The 16,074-nt window shown below is 48.2% G+C and overlaps 1 protein-coding gene across 1 annotated transcript; it reads right to left on the minus strand.

The window, feature by feature from the left end:
• Positions 1-1,858: 1,858 nt before the first annotated feature.
• KRT1 (keratin 1) lies at positions 1,859-7,563 on the minus strand. The gene is made up of 9 exons (XM_003939199.4): positions 6,891-7,563; positions 5,679-5,893; positions 5,300-5,360; positions 4,788-4,883; positions 4,459-4,623; positions 4,203-4,328; positions 3,409-3,629; positions 2,846-2,880; positions 1,859-2,753 (listed from the first exon to the last, which is right to left on the minus strand). The coding sequence occupies exons 1-9, from the start codon at positions 7,494-7,496 to the stop codon at positions 2,308-2,310; spliced, it is 1,971 nt and encodes a 656-aa protein (XP_003939248.1). The 5' UTR covers positions 7,497-7,563; the 3' UTR covers positions 1,859-2,307.
• Positions 7,564-16,074: the final 8,511 nt, after the last annotated feature.

Here is a 16,074-nt window from a genome sequence, read left to right on the forward strand (position 1 = left end):
GTTTCTTTTCCTCTTGATATCTAAAGGCAAATATTCTCATCCCCATTTCCCCTACAAGACAACTGAGGCTCAGGATGGCCAAGTCACATCCAAGGATCTACACATCCTATAAGCTATAGATTACTTTTCTTTGTCTGCCCTTTACATAGTACAATTCCTTATTCTTTCTACTCCACCATAGTGCGTTCAAATCCTCACATCAGTCCAAATGGAAATGATCTGATGAAGGTGTTTCATCTAGCCGAACCCAGTGCTGGACTCATGCTGACAGTCACAGTGGGGGAATTTCCATGAGGAAGTGCCCCAAACCATCAAACCATCCCAAGATGGGACCAGGTGAGATTCCAAAAACGAAGCACTAAATGCCAGGGTGGTTGTTCTGCAGTAATTAATAGGAGAGCAAACGTTCAGAGTGGAGTGCAGCATCCTCATGGTGGACAGTGAGATGAGGGATGTTCTGGCTCGGTACGTCTGCAGTTAAGGAGTCAGGTTACGGAGTTTTATAGAAGAGTTTAAGGAATTTGGCTCAGGGCAAAGGCTGGTTTCCATGTGTTTAACAAAAAGGTTGATTTCCCAGTGTTTTCCAGTAACAACTAAACAGCTTTGCCGGTGCCTGAAACTATCCAAGACCCAGCTTTGCTTCAAGCCTGCAGAGGAAAGCATGCAGGTGGCCAAGTGATGGCATGGCCAAGACACTCTGTGTTTCCCAGTCAGGACTCAAAAAGACAGCAGGGACACTGGGATCCCTACGAAAGGGATAACTGAGAAGGAAGAATAGAGCTCACCTAACTTGTGTTCACATAATGCATATGTGATCTATACTCTCTTTATTTCATTAGCCCGGTAGGACTCTGGTGCTAAGAAAACTCTTCCTAATTGGAAGCTAAGGAAATTGATCCTCAGAGAAGTTGATTGCCTTTTTCATGGTCATAGAACAATTACAAAGTTGATGTTGACTTGTTTCTTTGAGCAAGCATCTACTGAGCTGTATGGAGTCCAACAAGCAATGTTATGTCATTCTCATCACCATCATCCTCATCCTCATCATCATTATCATTAAAACTGGCACTTACTGAGTACTTACTATGTGCTCATCCACATAGTAAGTACTACTCAGTCCTCACAATAACTCCCACGAGGAAGTCATTATCATCCCCATTTTAGACATACTAAAACTGAGGTGCAGAGATGTCTGTAACTTGCACTGTATCGCAGAACTAGTAAATGGTGATGGTAAGATTCAAACCCAGCATATCTGAGTTCAGATGTCCATGCCCTGGCCACTATGCTATGCTGTTCTACTACTTCACAAGTCTCAGCTATGCGTCAGCAAGGGATCTTCTTAGATTAGGCGGAGCTTTGGGGGGTGACACAAAAAGAGAAGGAAAATGGGATATCCAACTCTCTATTACCACTCTTAGTTGTTGAACTCCCCAAGCCAAAGTCTGTATTCTGGCTGCAGTAACTGCCGACCCCGTATTACTCATGCCCCTCACTACTGGCTGTTCCACGTGAAGAATTACTTTTCCATGCAATACTTTCCCTTCCTCTCTATGCCACACCTCTCCCTCCCAACCTGCTTGCTCACTGCCCATTTCAAGACAGCCTTCTCAAATGAATAAAAGCTGCCACCCGGTCTCTCCCATTCTCCATGATATCCCCACTGTGTGGGAAAGCACTTGCTCTCCCTCTGTGATTCCACTCTAGTAAAATGTTGCCTGATTGGCCTCTGCATTTTTCTCATGTTTGTGTGTCCGACTCTCCCACATGCCATGTGGCTCTAGTGTCTTCTTTTACCCCACAAAACACCCATTCAGGTTAGACAGTGCCATAGACAAAGGAGATCAAGCCGCATGGATAATTTCAAATGCAGTTTATTGCAGCAAAACGAGGAAACGGGGAGTATAAGACCTCTCCAATAAAAGACAAACAACTTGCTTACACCTTATGTACAAAATCAAAACATACAGAGATAGGATACTAAGGAGCTGCCCATGCCCTGGGTCTAACTGGTCCTACTCTGGCTGGCTTAAGGAGGTGCTTTGAAATGTCACGTGTGTGTATCGCTGAGCTGTTTCTCAGGGAAAGCACGAAGCAGAATCATAGCCAGGGGACTGAGATTGCCACTGATCTGAATACTCCATTGAGAAACTACAGAAAAGAAAGAGCTGGGGGAATAGGATGAGCCAGTGTAACTAACCATAGCTCTTTTCTCCAGTAAGGCTGGGACAGATCAACCTTGGTCTTGCCAAGCATATGTGTTAGTGATGCTGGGGGAGAACTAGAGCTGAGACAGAGGGCATCTCTTTATCTGGTTACTCCAGAATAAGTGGTAGAAACAAACTTCACGCTGGAACTGCTACCAGAGGACTTGACACCCCCAGAGCTGGATCCCCGGCCTCCTGAGGAGCCTCCAGAGCTCCCACCGCCAGAACCCCTGCCTCCTGAGCTGCCACCGCCTCCTCCGCCAGAGCCTCCTCTGTGGCCCCCACTGCTGCTTCCGGAGCCATAGCTGCTGTGGCCACCACCACCACCTCCAGAGCCGTAGCTGCCACCTCCGGAGCCATAGCTGCTACCTCCGGAGCCATAGCTGCCACCTCCAGAGCCGTAGCCTCCACGGCCGCCTCCACCGCCGCCTCCAGAACCGTAGCTACCACCTCCGGAGCCGTAGCCGCCACCTCCAGAGCCGTAGCCGCCACCGCCACCTCCTCGGCCACCACTTCCACTGATGGTGGTGTGGCTTGTGTTCACAGCTGCAAGAGGAGGCTCGGTTATTTTCAACCTCAATTCCCTTTCCAACCCAGCAAAGCCCACCCGTGCTCTTGAGAAATCGGTTTGTACTTACACACACTCACGTTCGGGGCACACTCTCCAGACATCCTGTAGCAGAAAAGAAGACAATTCCTCAGGACACTCCAGCTTCACAAACCCCTTCCCCATTCCCGGCTCCACCACCTTGAAGACTCTCCCCATCTGGGACCTCTCCAATGCACTTGATCTGAAACTTTATCCAGTCCCTTCTGGCCTCCCAACCCTGTCGTTTTTTTTTTCAGCAAGAGTGCAAACGGAGAAATTCCCATATACGTGAGACAAGAGCCTTGCAACCAGTGAAAGCCACCTCTAAAGATGCTGACTTTAGTCCAGATGCCAGCTGAGGCAGCACAGATAAAGAATAATTTGCTCCACCTCAAAGCTCTTCCTAGATATCTTATATCCCTAGAAAGAAAAGTAAACAGCTGGCACACCAGCTCCCAAAGTGAAACTAGATCTTTCCTCCTGCTCCATGCACCTTTCATGTCCCCATACCCAGGACAAGCTGCGATCAGATGGCTGCGTCTTTAACAACAGTCAGCTTGCAAGGAAGGAAGACCATGAGAAGAGGTTTGACTTCCAGCCACCCTTCCTCACCTGCTTTCCTCTCCCTCCAGGAGGGTCCTGTAGGTAGCAATCTCCAGATCCAGGGCCAGCTTGGTGTTCATCAGCTCCTGGTAGTCACGCAGCAAGCGGGCCAGGTCCTCCTTGGCCTGCTGCAGGGCATCCTCCAGGTCATTCAGCTTGTTCTTGGCATCCTTGAGGGCATTCTCGCCACGCTGCTCAGCATCACTGATGGACTGCTGCAAGTTGCCAATCTGAAAAGCAGAGAATCCACACATGGCACCCTCTCCTATTATGCATTCCCCCCTTGGCCTCTTCATCCCATTGATCTCCTCACTCCAGTGAGGCCAATAGTGAGTCCAACAGAACCACTGGGCCTTACATCATCTCACACCCACCTCCAGATAATGCATCACCACACTGACTTCCTTAAAAGACTTTAGGGGTAATGCAACAGCCTCTCTTGGCCCTGAGTCAAGGCTTCTACAACCCTCACAGACTTTACCTTCTTCTAAATGTCTTCTCTAAAACCTCCTGACTACCCTTCCTCTCACTCCCCAACTCTTAAGTCCACTTTGGGTCATAGGCTAGATCACTCACACTGAAAATCCCGTCTTTCTCTACTAGGCTATTCTCAAAAATTTTCCCTAAAGAGAACCCAGCATGATGGCTGCATTCTGGAAACTAGCATAGTCACCAAAGGAACCAGGGGTAATAATGTAGCCTCGGTATGAATTGCAAGATTCAAAACCAGGAAAGCACCCGCCCTTTACCTGAGGGTTACCCCCATTCCATACAGCTGAGTGCTGGAAGGAGGAAGCACATACCTGCTTCTTAACATTGTCGATTTCAGATCTAAGTCTCTGGATCACACGATTCAGCTCAGAAATTTCCATCTTTGAACTTTTCACAGTATCCCCATGTCTGCCAGCAGTGATCTGCAGCTCTTCATACTAAAGATGGTAGATAGCATTTGTTAAATGTGGGCAGGACCCAGCATGGCACAGGCGCAGAGACATGAGATAACACAGGGTAGCAAGACAAGCCATTTCAAGGAAACTGCCAGGGCTTCAGCCCACTCACCTTGCTCTGGTATAAGGACTCAGCCTCAGCTTTGCTCTTCTGGGCGATCTCCTCATACTGGGCCTTGACCTCAGCAATGATGCTGTCCAGGTCGAGACTGCGGTTGTTGTCCATAGAGAGGATGACATTCGTTTCACTGATTTGAGTCTGCATCTGAGACAACTCCTGCAAGACGCAATAGGTCAGTGACTCTCACACAGCTAAAACAGAAAGAAAACTGGAGAACGCACTCAGGAGACAGAGAGAAATCTCTATTCTTCTGAATCGTGGTGGGTGCAGGCTTAAAAACTCTCCGTTTAGATAAACTTGGTTGAAATGGGAAGACTTACTGCTTGGTAGAGTGCTGTAAGGAAATCAATTTCCTGCTGCAAGTTGTTAAGTTTGGCCTGAAGGTCCACCTTGGCCATATAAGCAGCATCCACATCCTAGAGGAACAAACGGCATCATGAGGTCACATTCTCTCCAGGGCAAGTCCCTCTCACTGCCTGTGAGGGGGTTCTCCAAACAGAAAAGGAGCTTTGGGTCTACTTCACACCATTTTACCCCAGATAGATCACAATTCCCCAAATGCTCCACCCCTGAATAGCACCATCAAGGGAGTATGCCTGGCTTACTGAGAACCTGCCTCTCTGCTTACTGTGTAAGGTGCTGGGGAATATGGAGAAGCCAAGTGCCTGGATCAGTCCAGGTCCATGATGATGTGAAAATATAGCTCCACTCCAGATACTCCTTGGGTCTACTACCTGGCTCTCCATATCATGGCTGCTTTCTGCTTAGTAATTGGAGACCCTCTTCCATTATTTATTTCAAAAGTGAGTTCCATCTTACAGAATCTGCTCACCTTCTTAATGGTCACAAATTCGTTCTCGGCATTTGTCCGCTTATTGATCTCATCCTCATACCTGCAGGAAAGCAGAACAATTAGGAGATTCAGAGGAGGTAAGACCTGAAGTCCAGCATTCTAGACTAAAGGTGACGTTGCCTATTGCTGCCTTTCTATTATGAGCCTAGGACACATTGGCCACTCCTTTCTACCGACCAATAAAAACCACTAGACTATTTCCATCTCCTGAGAAAATGAAGATTTCTGAAAATGCCAAATTGATGTGCCTCTAACCTAAGAAAAGACATAGCTACACACTGCTTCATGATCTTAGCTTATCGCTTTCTGGAACTCTTTTAGAGCAAGAGTTAAGAACTGCCCAGCCAGGCTCCCTTACTTGTTCCGGTAATCCTCCACCATGTCCTGCATGTTCTTCAGTTCCGAATCCATCCGAGATTGATCACTCTTCAGCTGGTCCACTGTCCTTCTGAGGTTGTTGATGAATGACTCAAAGTAGGGCTCCAAATTATGGGTTCTAGTGGAGGTATCCACCTGCTGCAGCAGCTCCCATTTTGTTTGCAGTACCTGGTTCTGCTGCTCCAGGAACCTCACCTAAAAACACAAGACCCCATTATTCCTGATGCAGAAATGGGGTCCCATAGATGGAGGCCTGTGCCTCATTTGGAAAAGAACTTCAATGGATATCCTCTGGCCGTGACAGAGAAATAGGAAGAAGATGTTCCAGTTAACATCATCTGTATAAAAAAAACCCAACTCGTTAATTCACAGAAGCCTTGAAAGGGAGTAACTATACAACTACCAAGAGCAAAGCACATATAGAATTATTGCAATTATGTGTTGAAATAGATGCATGTTACTTAAGAGGTCTGCCTTCCAAAATTTTGTTAGGTATATTACCATGAAAACTGATTTGCATCCCCTAGGCACACACACACACTTCACAGTATGTCAGGAAAATTCAAAATTGGATTTGAAATTTATTGTGGCTAACCTTGGATTGACAGTACTGATTAAGCAAAAAGTTAAAAAATGGTTTATGTGGTTTTTTTTAGAGCTGATTCTTGGAAGTATTCGTATTTTTAAAAACTCTACCCTCATCCAGTACCAATGTAAAATTACTAGAAAGCAGAGCTCCCCTCTGACAGCAAAAGATGTTTGGCACTGACTTATTGCATATTTTCTGCTACAATAGCACTCTATACATTCACACTCAGCTCCCTTTCTATGGTAAGGAAAACCTTTCCAGGGTTCTTATTTGCACCCTGGAAAGTTCAGTTCACCCCATTTATATTATCTTCATTCAACAGATATGAGTCCCAATTCAGCTCAAGATCTGAATAAAAAACACTTAAATGTAAATGTCACCCTAACTCATCCTTAGGTAGACCACAGACCCCTTTGTGCAAGAGCGAGGCATTACACCATTCACAGGCATACTTCTAACATCTCCTAGAAGATCATTCCACAAAGCATCCTTTTAATCATGGAAACATTGAAACTTGAGGTCCAAAGCCACATGTATTTTGACTACACCAATCCCAAGTGGATCAGCAGCAGCTCCCCCAGCGCACTGAGCAGAGAAACTCACCTTGTCAATGAAGGAGGCAAATTGGTTGTTGAGTGACTTGATTTGCTCCCTTTCTCGAGACTTCACTTTTTGGATCTCAGGGTCTATCTCCACATTGAGGGGCTGAAGAAGGCTCTGGTTGATGGTGACTTCCTGTATGCCACCAGGGGGGCAGACAGGCCCAAAACCACCCCCATATCCACCACCCCCAAAGCCACCTCCACCAAAACCGCCACCACCACCACCACTGCCAAAACCACCAAAGCCACCACCACCGAAGCCACCACCACCAAAGCTGCCCCCACCAAAGCCACCGCCACCAAAGCCACCACCACCATAACCACCCCCAAACCCGCTACCACGTCCACCTCCTCTAGCCACACTTATGGAGATGCTTTTACTGCCACCAAGGTTAACAAGACTCCGACTTCCAAAACCACCACCAGCACCAAAGCTACCACCACCACCACCACCACCACCGCAGCTTGAAAATCTCCCACCACCTCCTCCACTGCGGCGTGTGGAGCTGCTGGTGGTCCTGCGCTGGTAGTTGATTATCCCAGCAGAGCCGGAGCTGAAGCCCCCTCCACTTCGATACCCAGACCTGGAACTAAACTGCCGACTCATGTTGACTTCGAGAAAAGTAGGAGCAAGGTAGAGTAAGGGAAGGAGCTAAGCACTCCTCTACACCAAGCACAGAGACTTCCCCTTATATACTGGAGAAAATTGGGCTCAGTCCTCCGGAGTCAGCGGAGATGCAGTGCCTCTCAAGGGTTTGGCTTGCCTGCAGCCATACAAGATTTTTACGAGCCTCAACAATACGATAAACACTACACACCTAGCTCCCAGGATGGGCTCTCAAAACTGCTGTGCATGCAAGATTGGTTCATATGGTAATTATTATCAGACAAGATCTTCCTTCAAGCATTTGCAACTTTTGGAAAACAGGACCCCACATCTGATACCTGGTGTTTCTGGGGAGGATTTCATAACCCCCATCACAAAGGCTTGCAAGTTTGCATTCTTACCTTACCCTTGTGAACTACTGAGCACACTCGCTCACCATCACAGCAGGTGCAATTCCCCATGCTTGGATCTCAGAAGGAGCTCTCTGGTCCATTTCTAAGATCTGCTTTCTAAACTCCAGAGCTCACTCAGTTACATCCTGACAGAGTAAGGGCTTTAATAAACTAAAAGATTTAAAGGTCTTTATAAATATAAGCTTTATAGATATACATTGATTAATTAAAGGAAGGAAAGCTGTTGTTGAACAAGACGGATGGGTAGATGGTCTGGAAGGACTAGAAGGGAGAGACATTTTTTGTTTTCTCTGTTTCTCAGTTCCTTTTCTTCAAAGACAGAGCAGGAGACAGACACCAGCAACAGAAAACAGGTGGCAATGGTCAGCATCCAAACCCCCGTGCATGAAACAGCCCATGGAGCAGTGAGATGAGTAGACAGAAGCTCTAGTACAGTTTGTAAAGCACAGGGTGTAGGTGAGGCTGGACAGGTGATTCAAGCCTCACACTGGACTATAACGAGAGAGAAATAAATGCAGATTTGGAAGGGAGGGCAATGACAGGTGTCTGGAGAGCCTGATCTGAGAAGTTTAAATTGTTTCTGGAAATAATGATAATAGCTAACATGTATGAAAAACTGACCATGCAGCAGGCACTGTTCTACATAGCACATATACATTGATTGTATATGTATACTGCATGTTAATACACATATACATATGTGTATATGTATACATATGTATGTGTTAACATATACACATGTATTAACTTGCTTAATTTTCACAACTTTGAGATAGATGCTATTTTTCTCCCCATTTGTAAAACGAGGAAACCGAGGCACAGGGGTTGAATAACCTGATCAAGTCCACACAGTTAGCGTGGCTGGGATCCGAAGCAAGGATACCTAGCTATAGTGTGCAAGGTCCTGAACAGCACGTTGCACGACAGCACAGCAGGCGAATTCAAGTCACCCTGCCTGCTGTGTGTGAAGCCAAACAACACATGAGATGCCCCACCACAGAGGGCTCTGCGGGCAGAAGCCCTGTTTCATCACTCTGAATCCTCGGCTCCTGGCACAGGCAAGCACTTGGGAAATGCTTCTTCAGTTCACTCTGAGAAAGGGACTTTGATGGTGCAGAGTTTAGTGAGATTTTACTTCCGTCCAAGTGGAAGAGCACCCGGCATGCGTTGCAATGGACCAGACAACCTCAGGGGCCTTCCTAGAGAGCGGCACTTGATCAGTATCTGTGGATAATAGTGGAGCCTGAGATCTGGACAGACCAGAACCCCACACAGACTTTCATTTGAAGACTTCTTAGAAGCCCGGCATGCTCCCCAGGCTTGCACATAAACACAGAATTGAGGACTCAAAGGGGAGAAGCCAGCTCTGACTTCGACTGGCTCCAAGGAACTCTGTAAGTGGTAAATCACAGATGTACATGGGAAGTCTCCACTATAGTATGCAAGATCTATGGCAGAAAGGGAGCCTGTGAAGACGATATGGTTCCATTGCTCTGTGGCTCTGAACTGTGTCTGTCCTTTCCATTGCACTCTTCGCCATCAAGCCTGGTCCCTCTTCTCCTCCCACAGTTTCTGCCCTATTCTCCTCCAGAAAGTGCTCCTCACCACTCCCTGCTCCCCATCTCCCTCGCCATCGCCATGGCACTGCTTTCTGGAACTCTGTCCTAGCGCTAAAATCCTTCGTCTGCTAAACCAACCATCTCTTTAGGGAATGAGTAATTCTGTCTTCTTGGGAACAATGGGGACTGGGACAGTCTCGGTGTGGTAATGACTGTTGCCTAATCATTTTCTGACAGGTAATCAAAATTATTTTAGTTCGGCATACTCCCTCGTGAGGCATATTATTCTGCACAATCGATTCCTTCTAGCATTTTGGAGGAGTGTGAATCTGTGCACGCATGTTTGTGTGCATGTGTGTGCATGTGTCTGCCAGCCAAAAACAAATCTTGGCAGTGATCCACACTCCTGTCTTTGAACTAAGAAACTGACATTCGGAAAAATCAAAGGTTTGGATGGTCAGGGAATTGGCAGGCAGCTAGAGAGCTGCAAAACGTACTCCAGGTGCTCCTGTGAGAAGGAAGAAATGCAGGGCTGGGAGGAATAAGCGCCGTCAGCCTCACCATAGCTTACATTTGCACAGCGCACCCCACCAAACACATACACAAAGAGCATCCCCACAAGAGCCCTGAGAACTGGGCAATCGAGCTGTTCTCAACCCATTTTATGAAACAGAAAACTGATGCCAGGAGAGATTAAGTGGCTTCCTCTAGACATTCCAGCTAGGAAAAGACACATCTGGGATCAGAACCTGAGTTTTCTGATGTCAATTCAAGTGATAGTCCTCCTGAACTGGGGAAGACGCTCAAAGCAAGGCAAGTGGAACTGGGCCCTGTCAATGAGTACACAGAGAATTACAGAATGTTCCCATCCATGGCGCCTCAGAGATCACACCATCTAACCTGCCTCACAGAGAAGAGAGAGCACAGGCCCAAAGAAGTAAAAAATTTTTTAGAAGTGTCCAAGTCATAAGTCAATTCCTGAGACTCTTCCCATTGCTGAATCAAACTCCTATTCTTTTTCCACCGCCCACTTTCGAGGCAGCCCAACAGGGCTGGAGCTGCAGTGCCGCCAGACCAGGCCCGTCATCTCCTGTGAGTCTCCAGGATCAGGGTGGGTGTGTGGGAAATTTAAAACCACGTGCAGGAAAGGCGTGAGCCACACACTCTCTCCTGGCTTACTTACGTACTGTGCATTCATATAATAAAGACAAAATGAGAGAGAAAGAGAGACTAACGTCTACAGGCAGCAACTACATGTTAGGAGCCACGTTGCATTTAAATACCACACAAAGTCTGTGTGGTAGGAGCTCTTAGCCCCATTTTAAAGAAAAGGCAACTTAGGTTTATAGGGGTTGAAATAAGTCCCCAAGGCCATCCAGCAGGTAACTGACAAGCCATGCTTGCCTCACTCTGGAGTCCAAGTCTGCTGCCTCGCGTGGGCTCCTTCTGTCATCGGCCTTCCTGCACCGTCTGCACCTCCTATATCTTGCCCTGCTCACCCACTCTCCTGGCCTCCCGCCTGGACCCCTTCACTCCCATGCTTTGCCCAGACTGTCCGACCCTCCTCTTCCCTTTCTATCCCTGTTTCTCTCTGTCTTCCAAGTCCAATTTTACTCTTCTCTTCTCTGAAAGGCCTTCTGGTTGCCTTGGCAGCTTGCCACAAATCCCTACCCATAGTCAAGCTCTGGGCCACCAAACATCTCAATCCCTGAGCATTTGGTCCTGAATCTATTTTCAGTCCATCAGGCCTTGCGAGCAAATGCCTTCCTCTCTTGCTCAAGCAGGCAGTGGACAGGTGCAGATCTCATCTCCTCCCAGGAAGTTTTCCTCGATTCACACCTGGCAAGTGCCCTGTTGGTCTCTTTTCCCAAGCCCGGTTGCTGCCAGCCTCAGTATATATTGACGCATTGATCGGCTCATTTTCACGAATGTGCTTGTGTGTTTTCTGGCCCCTCAGTCACCCTGTAAGCCTTTTGAAAGCAAGACTAAGTCCCCTGTGTCTTTTGATGCCCTCCCAGCCTCCCACATGGCCCCTTATACTTGAGAGTTACCCTAGCAGTGTTGGATTACAGGGCACCAAAACACCTCCCACCCAAGGACTCACACACACACGCACACACACACCCCAAAACCGATCACTGAGATGAGGCTGCCAGGGGCTCGCTGTGGGGCATGGGCAGGAGCAGGTGTGGTGATGTTTTGAGAGCTTTTTGTGGGATGGGACTGAGAAGAGTTGAGAGACATGCAATGACAAGCCACCCAGCCCTGAGGGACTCCAGCGGGGACGTGGGAGAGGGAAATCCCTGGGGAGTGGAGAGAGCTGAGGCCTGGGCGGAGTGAAGAGAAATCAGACAGTGGGGAGGTGGGGTGAGATGTTGAAAGCAGCTGGGCAGCAGAGGAGGGGCCAAGGCTTTTTATGCAGGAGGGAAAGGTGCGGACCGAGGGGCAGCCCTGTTTAGGACAGACAGAAAAGAAGGAGGTCCCCAGGAGTCACTCACTACCAAGGCTGAGCAGAACAGAGGCCAGGAAGGAGGAAAGCAAAGATGAGCGTGGAGGAGAGAGGCAGTGGGGCTCCTTTCTTATCCTGCGCCACAGAGGCCTCCAGGCCTGGGCTCTGCTCCTGACTGCACTTCTCTAGGTCACTCACCCTCTCTGAGCCTAAGTTTCCTTCTTCTGTAAAAAGGGGGCTTTATCTACTTTCCAGGGAAACTGAAGTATAGCAGAGGATAGATAAAGAAAAAAGGAAAGATTTTCTCTCACCCTTACATTTGAAGAAAAGCCAGAAGCTGACATAATAATCAGAAGGAAAAAAAAAAAAAACTTCAGAGCAAGCCCCTGCTTTACTGGAAACAGTGAAAAGGCTGGAACAGGACATTTAAGCTCTTGACATGGGCCCATTTCCCTCATCTTGTGAGGGAAAGCCTTAAGGCGTCCGTGGATCTACCCTAGAAAACTTAGAGGCCATCCCGTGGACGAAGGGATGCTGAGTGCACCTGAGGCTGGAGGGAGCTGGGGCCAGATGCAAGGAGCCTTTGTCATCACTGCAGTGCCTGCCCTGCAGGGTGGGGGGGACACAAACACTGAAGGCTGAGCACACAGAGCAGGCATGGAGGTCAGAATGCACACTTGGAACCCCCTGCAAGCCCTTCCAGGCTTGGGATCGGGCCACTTGGGATTGAGCCACTCCAGGCTAGAAAACCTCCCAACAGCCCGAATTCCCAGCCAGCCCTGCAACAGAGCATTGCTCGGCCTGAAGACATTCTGTTTCCTGGACCGATCAGAAAGCTGATAAAACCAAGGCAAGGTCCCTTGAAGTGTCATGTCCGATATTTTGTTGGATTTGTTGCCCTGAGACCAAATTAGTGAGCAAACGGCCATTAGTTTGAAAATGCATCCCGGGCCAAAGGGCTGGGTAATTGAGAAGAGATGACATTTTCAAGAGACTCTTCCTTAGACCAGGAACTTTCCCAGCCCAGAAACGCACACCTTGTCCAAGGTCAGATGGAGTTAGAATTTTACTGAGTCAATGGTTGCTTCTCCAGTTCACCATGTTCTCAGATCAAAATCTCTGTAGGTGAGAAGCTGGTGGAATTAAATTTATATTTCCAAAGCACCTCACCCTGCCACAGCCTCTCAGAGTGAGGAGTAGCTGGCAGTCTTTCCCTGGGACTCTCACCAACCCGGGTGCTTGCTCCCTCCTGCCAGCTTCTTGGTTTGATTCATGAATGGGCCCGCTTGGCTCTCCCTCTGAGTATCTGCCTTGTGGGAATGGCATTGATCAGGGGTAGAGATGGAGCACTCTACAGTCCCTGTAAGGACCGCAGACCCACACACCTGATCCCCCCCAACCCACTTCCAGGTACAGTGGGACTCAGGCGAGATAACGCACATGTGGGCATTTCCTGCATGGTTTATAGAATTGATTGGTATCTTCACTGGAGTGAGCTGAAAGTGAGAGACATTTTCTTCTGATGGGAGTTCTCATTGTCTCTGATGGAAATATTGTCTGTTTCAGGAAATCTCCTCTAGTGTCTTAGTGCCAGCCCTCTTCGTTTAAGTCCCTAGAGTTACTACCTCTTGCACAGAACATCAAATCAAGACTTCTCATTTAGACGTTGAGATGCCTTCCTCTCCTCTCTGGTCTTTATTTCTCCTGCCCTGTGGAATCTCTGTTCCAATATTCTTTGGATTCAGGTACATGGTCCCCTCCATCTGTCCCCCAGGCCTCCATGACTGGTAAAGTCAAGAATTCTGAAGAGAAAAGGCAGGGCCACATTTTCTGGGACAATCCCAACTTGTTCCCAGGAGAGAATGGGAAAGGTGAGCTGTGGTTAGTCTTACCCTTGCGCTTTTTCTCAGAGTCAACCTGGATCCCCTTAGAACATCACACGCATGCATGATCCCAGGGATAATCAAACCCATGTCCTGTAATATACCCTGTGCTCCCAGAAAACTTAGCCTTATTTTACAATCCTGGCTAGGGCCCTTGGCCTCTTTGTGACTTTAGCTTTTGCTGTTGTCTGACCTTATTCTTCCTGTATAACACAGAGAGTAGAATTTCTCTCAGGCTCCACCACGTGAACTCTTAGGACTGCAAAGATGTGAGATGTATCCATACGCATATCCCCACCCATCTCCACTCCCGCCCTCAACCTCCTGCCAAACGGTTAGCCAATCTCTGCTTGAAACTTGATCACTCCAGGTAGCCTCTCCCATGTCAGGCTCAATAGAAAGATGCTTCTTATATTGAGCCAAATCTGCTGTACCTTTCTGAAGGGATATTGATGGAATTTGGATATGGGATTCATTTGAATAGGACACCAACCCATATCAATAAGACATTGTGTTCCCAGGTACACTCCTCCAGAATTCTTTGGGGGAGGGATGTGGCAGCTAAGTGCAAACATCCTGTCAACCCATAGTGATAAGGTGCTGTGTTCCCAAGCATACCCCTTTATTCTCCCTGAGAATTTTCTCCCCATCTCACCTATCCTGGCAACAGGCCCGTCAGGGGACAGTCAGGAAAGGGAAAGGTGGGCAGAGGGCCTGCCCACGTGTTGGGGAGAAGTCCGCCTTTCAGGGACATGCGGCAGCTAACTGCAAAGACACTGCCTATCTGGGTGATCAGCTAGAGTCGGCCACCCTTCCTGTGGTCCCATGGAAGCTCTTCAAATCTTTGCAGTTAGCTGCCACATCTCCCCCAGAGACTGCTCTCCAAGGCCTCTCACGGGTCCTCCTGTGGCCAGGCTTCTGATTGTCCACCACTGTTGTCCTGGTCAACCTCCTCTGAGTGGGCTCCTATTTATTAATGTCCTTGGAGCTCAGAGTCCCCAGAGCGATTTGACTCCAGAAGGGCATAAGCAAGCTCTTGACATGACTCTCTTCCTGATTCCCACGGCCGCCTCCAGCAGCCGCCACGCCCTCTGACTCACATCTCCTCCTTTCCAGCTGGACACTCTGAAGTCGTTTTTACACCCACTGCTCTTCACCCACAGCTTCCCTTTCTAGTCCTTGTGCTCTTGGCTCTTGACTGCAAGTGTGGGACACTGCATCCATCTGCTCCCCCTCTCCTTCCCTTCGGGCAGCCCCTGCCCATCTTTCCCTTTCCTACCCAACCCCTGCCAGGCCTGCTGCCAGGAGAGGTGAGATGGGGAGAAAGTTCCCAGAGAGAATGGAGGGGTGTGAAGGGGAACACAGTGTCTTATCAATATGGGTTGCAGTCATGTTCAAATGAATCCCGTATCCAAGTTTCATCAATGTCCCTCCAGGGAATGAGAAAGCATATCACATCCTTTATGTGACTCCTTTACATGGACTCAGAAATACCATGAGGTGATGGCTTGACTTGCTCCATTCTGGAATTTCTGCATCTCTGCTTCCCTCAAGCCATCGATTCAAGATGCCTCTGCCCATGACCCCACTAGGTTTATGGACCTCAGCCCCTTCCCTCTGCAGTTCGGTTTCTCCTGTCCAGCTGCTCCCCCTCACCCCCACACTCTCTCTTATTCTGAGTTGAGCAGACCTATTTCTCTGTTTGGAGGGCCCTTCCCTCACCTCCTCACCCACGCCTCTCTTCCTCAGCCCTGTTCCATACCCAGTCTTCCAGGAGCCTGTTGGAACTAAACGTTCCTTCCCCAGCACTGGCCCCTGCCATAGGTCCCACTGTTCCTGTTTTGAGGAGTCTGCCTATATCTTCAGGATAGGCCTTACTTCCACTCTCAGGCCAGGAGGGCCTTAGAAGCACACAGATTTCTCTTCTCTCTGAATCTTCCCCCCACCCCCATAATATTTCATTTGAGTTGTGAGCAACTTAAGTCAGAAACCTGTTCATTCAACATTGCATTCCCAGTGCTTAAGCCACTGCCTGCCACATAGCAGGAGCTTAATAAGTGCCCATTGAACAAATGTGTAATTGACTTTGAATGATCAGCCACTTGAAAGATTAATAAGATTATGGCTGCAAGATTCTTCAAGGCTGTGTATTACTTGTATAATAAAAAATAAGAAGAAATTTTAACTTCCCAATTGTGAATAATTTCAGAGGCCTGCAGAAATTCAAGAAGAAATGGGCCACGTACAGTGGCTCACACCTGCAATTCCAGCACT

Source organism: Saimiri boliviensis, chromosome 7, assembly GCF_048565385.1.
Source record: "Saimiri boliviensis isolate mSaiBol1 chromosome 7, mSaiBol1.pri, whole genome shotgun sequence".
Classification (NCBI taxonomy): Eukaryota; Metazoa; Chordata; class Mammalia; order Primates; family Cebidae; genus Saimiri; species Saimiri boliviensis.

Coding starts and splice junctions, on each gene's coding strand:
- KRT1 (XM_003939199.4), bottom strand. CDS start 7,496: ATGAGTCGGCAGTTTAGTTCCAGGTCTGGGTATCGAAGTGGAGGGGGC. Junction 4,624..4,787: donor TTACAGCACTCTACCAAGCA/GTAAGTCTTCCC, acceptor TGCGTCTTGCAG/GAGTTGTCTCAGATGCAGAC. Junction 2,754..2,845: donor TGCCCCGAACGTGAGTGTGT/GTAAGTACAAAC, acceptor CTCCTCTTGCAG/CTGTGAACACAAGCCACACC.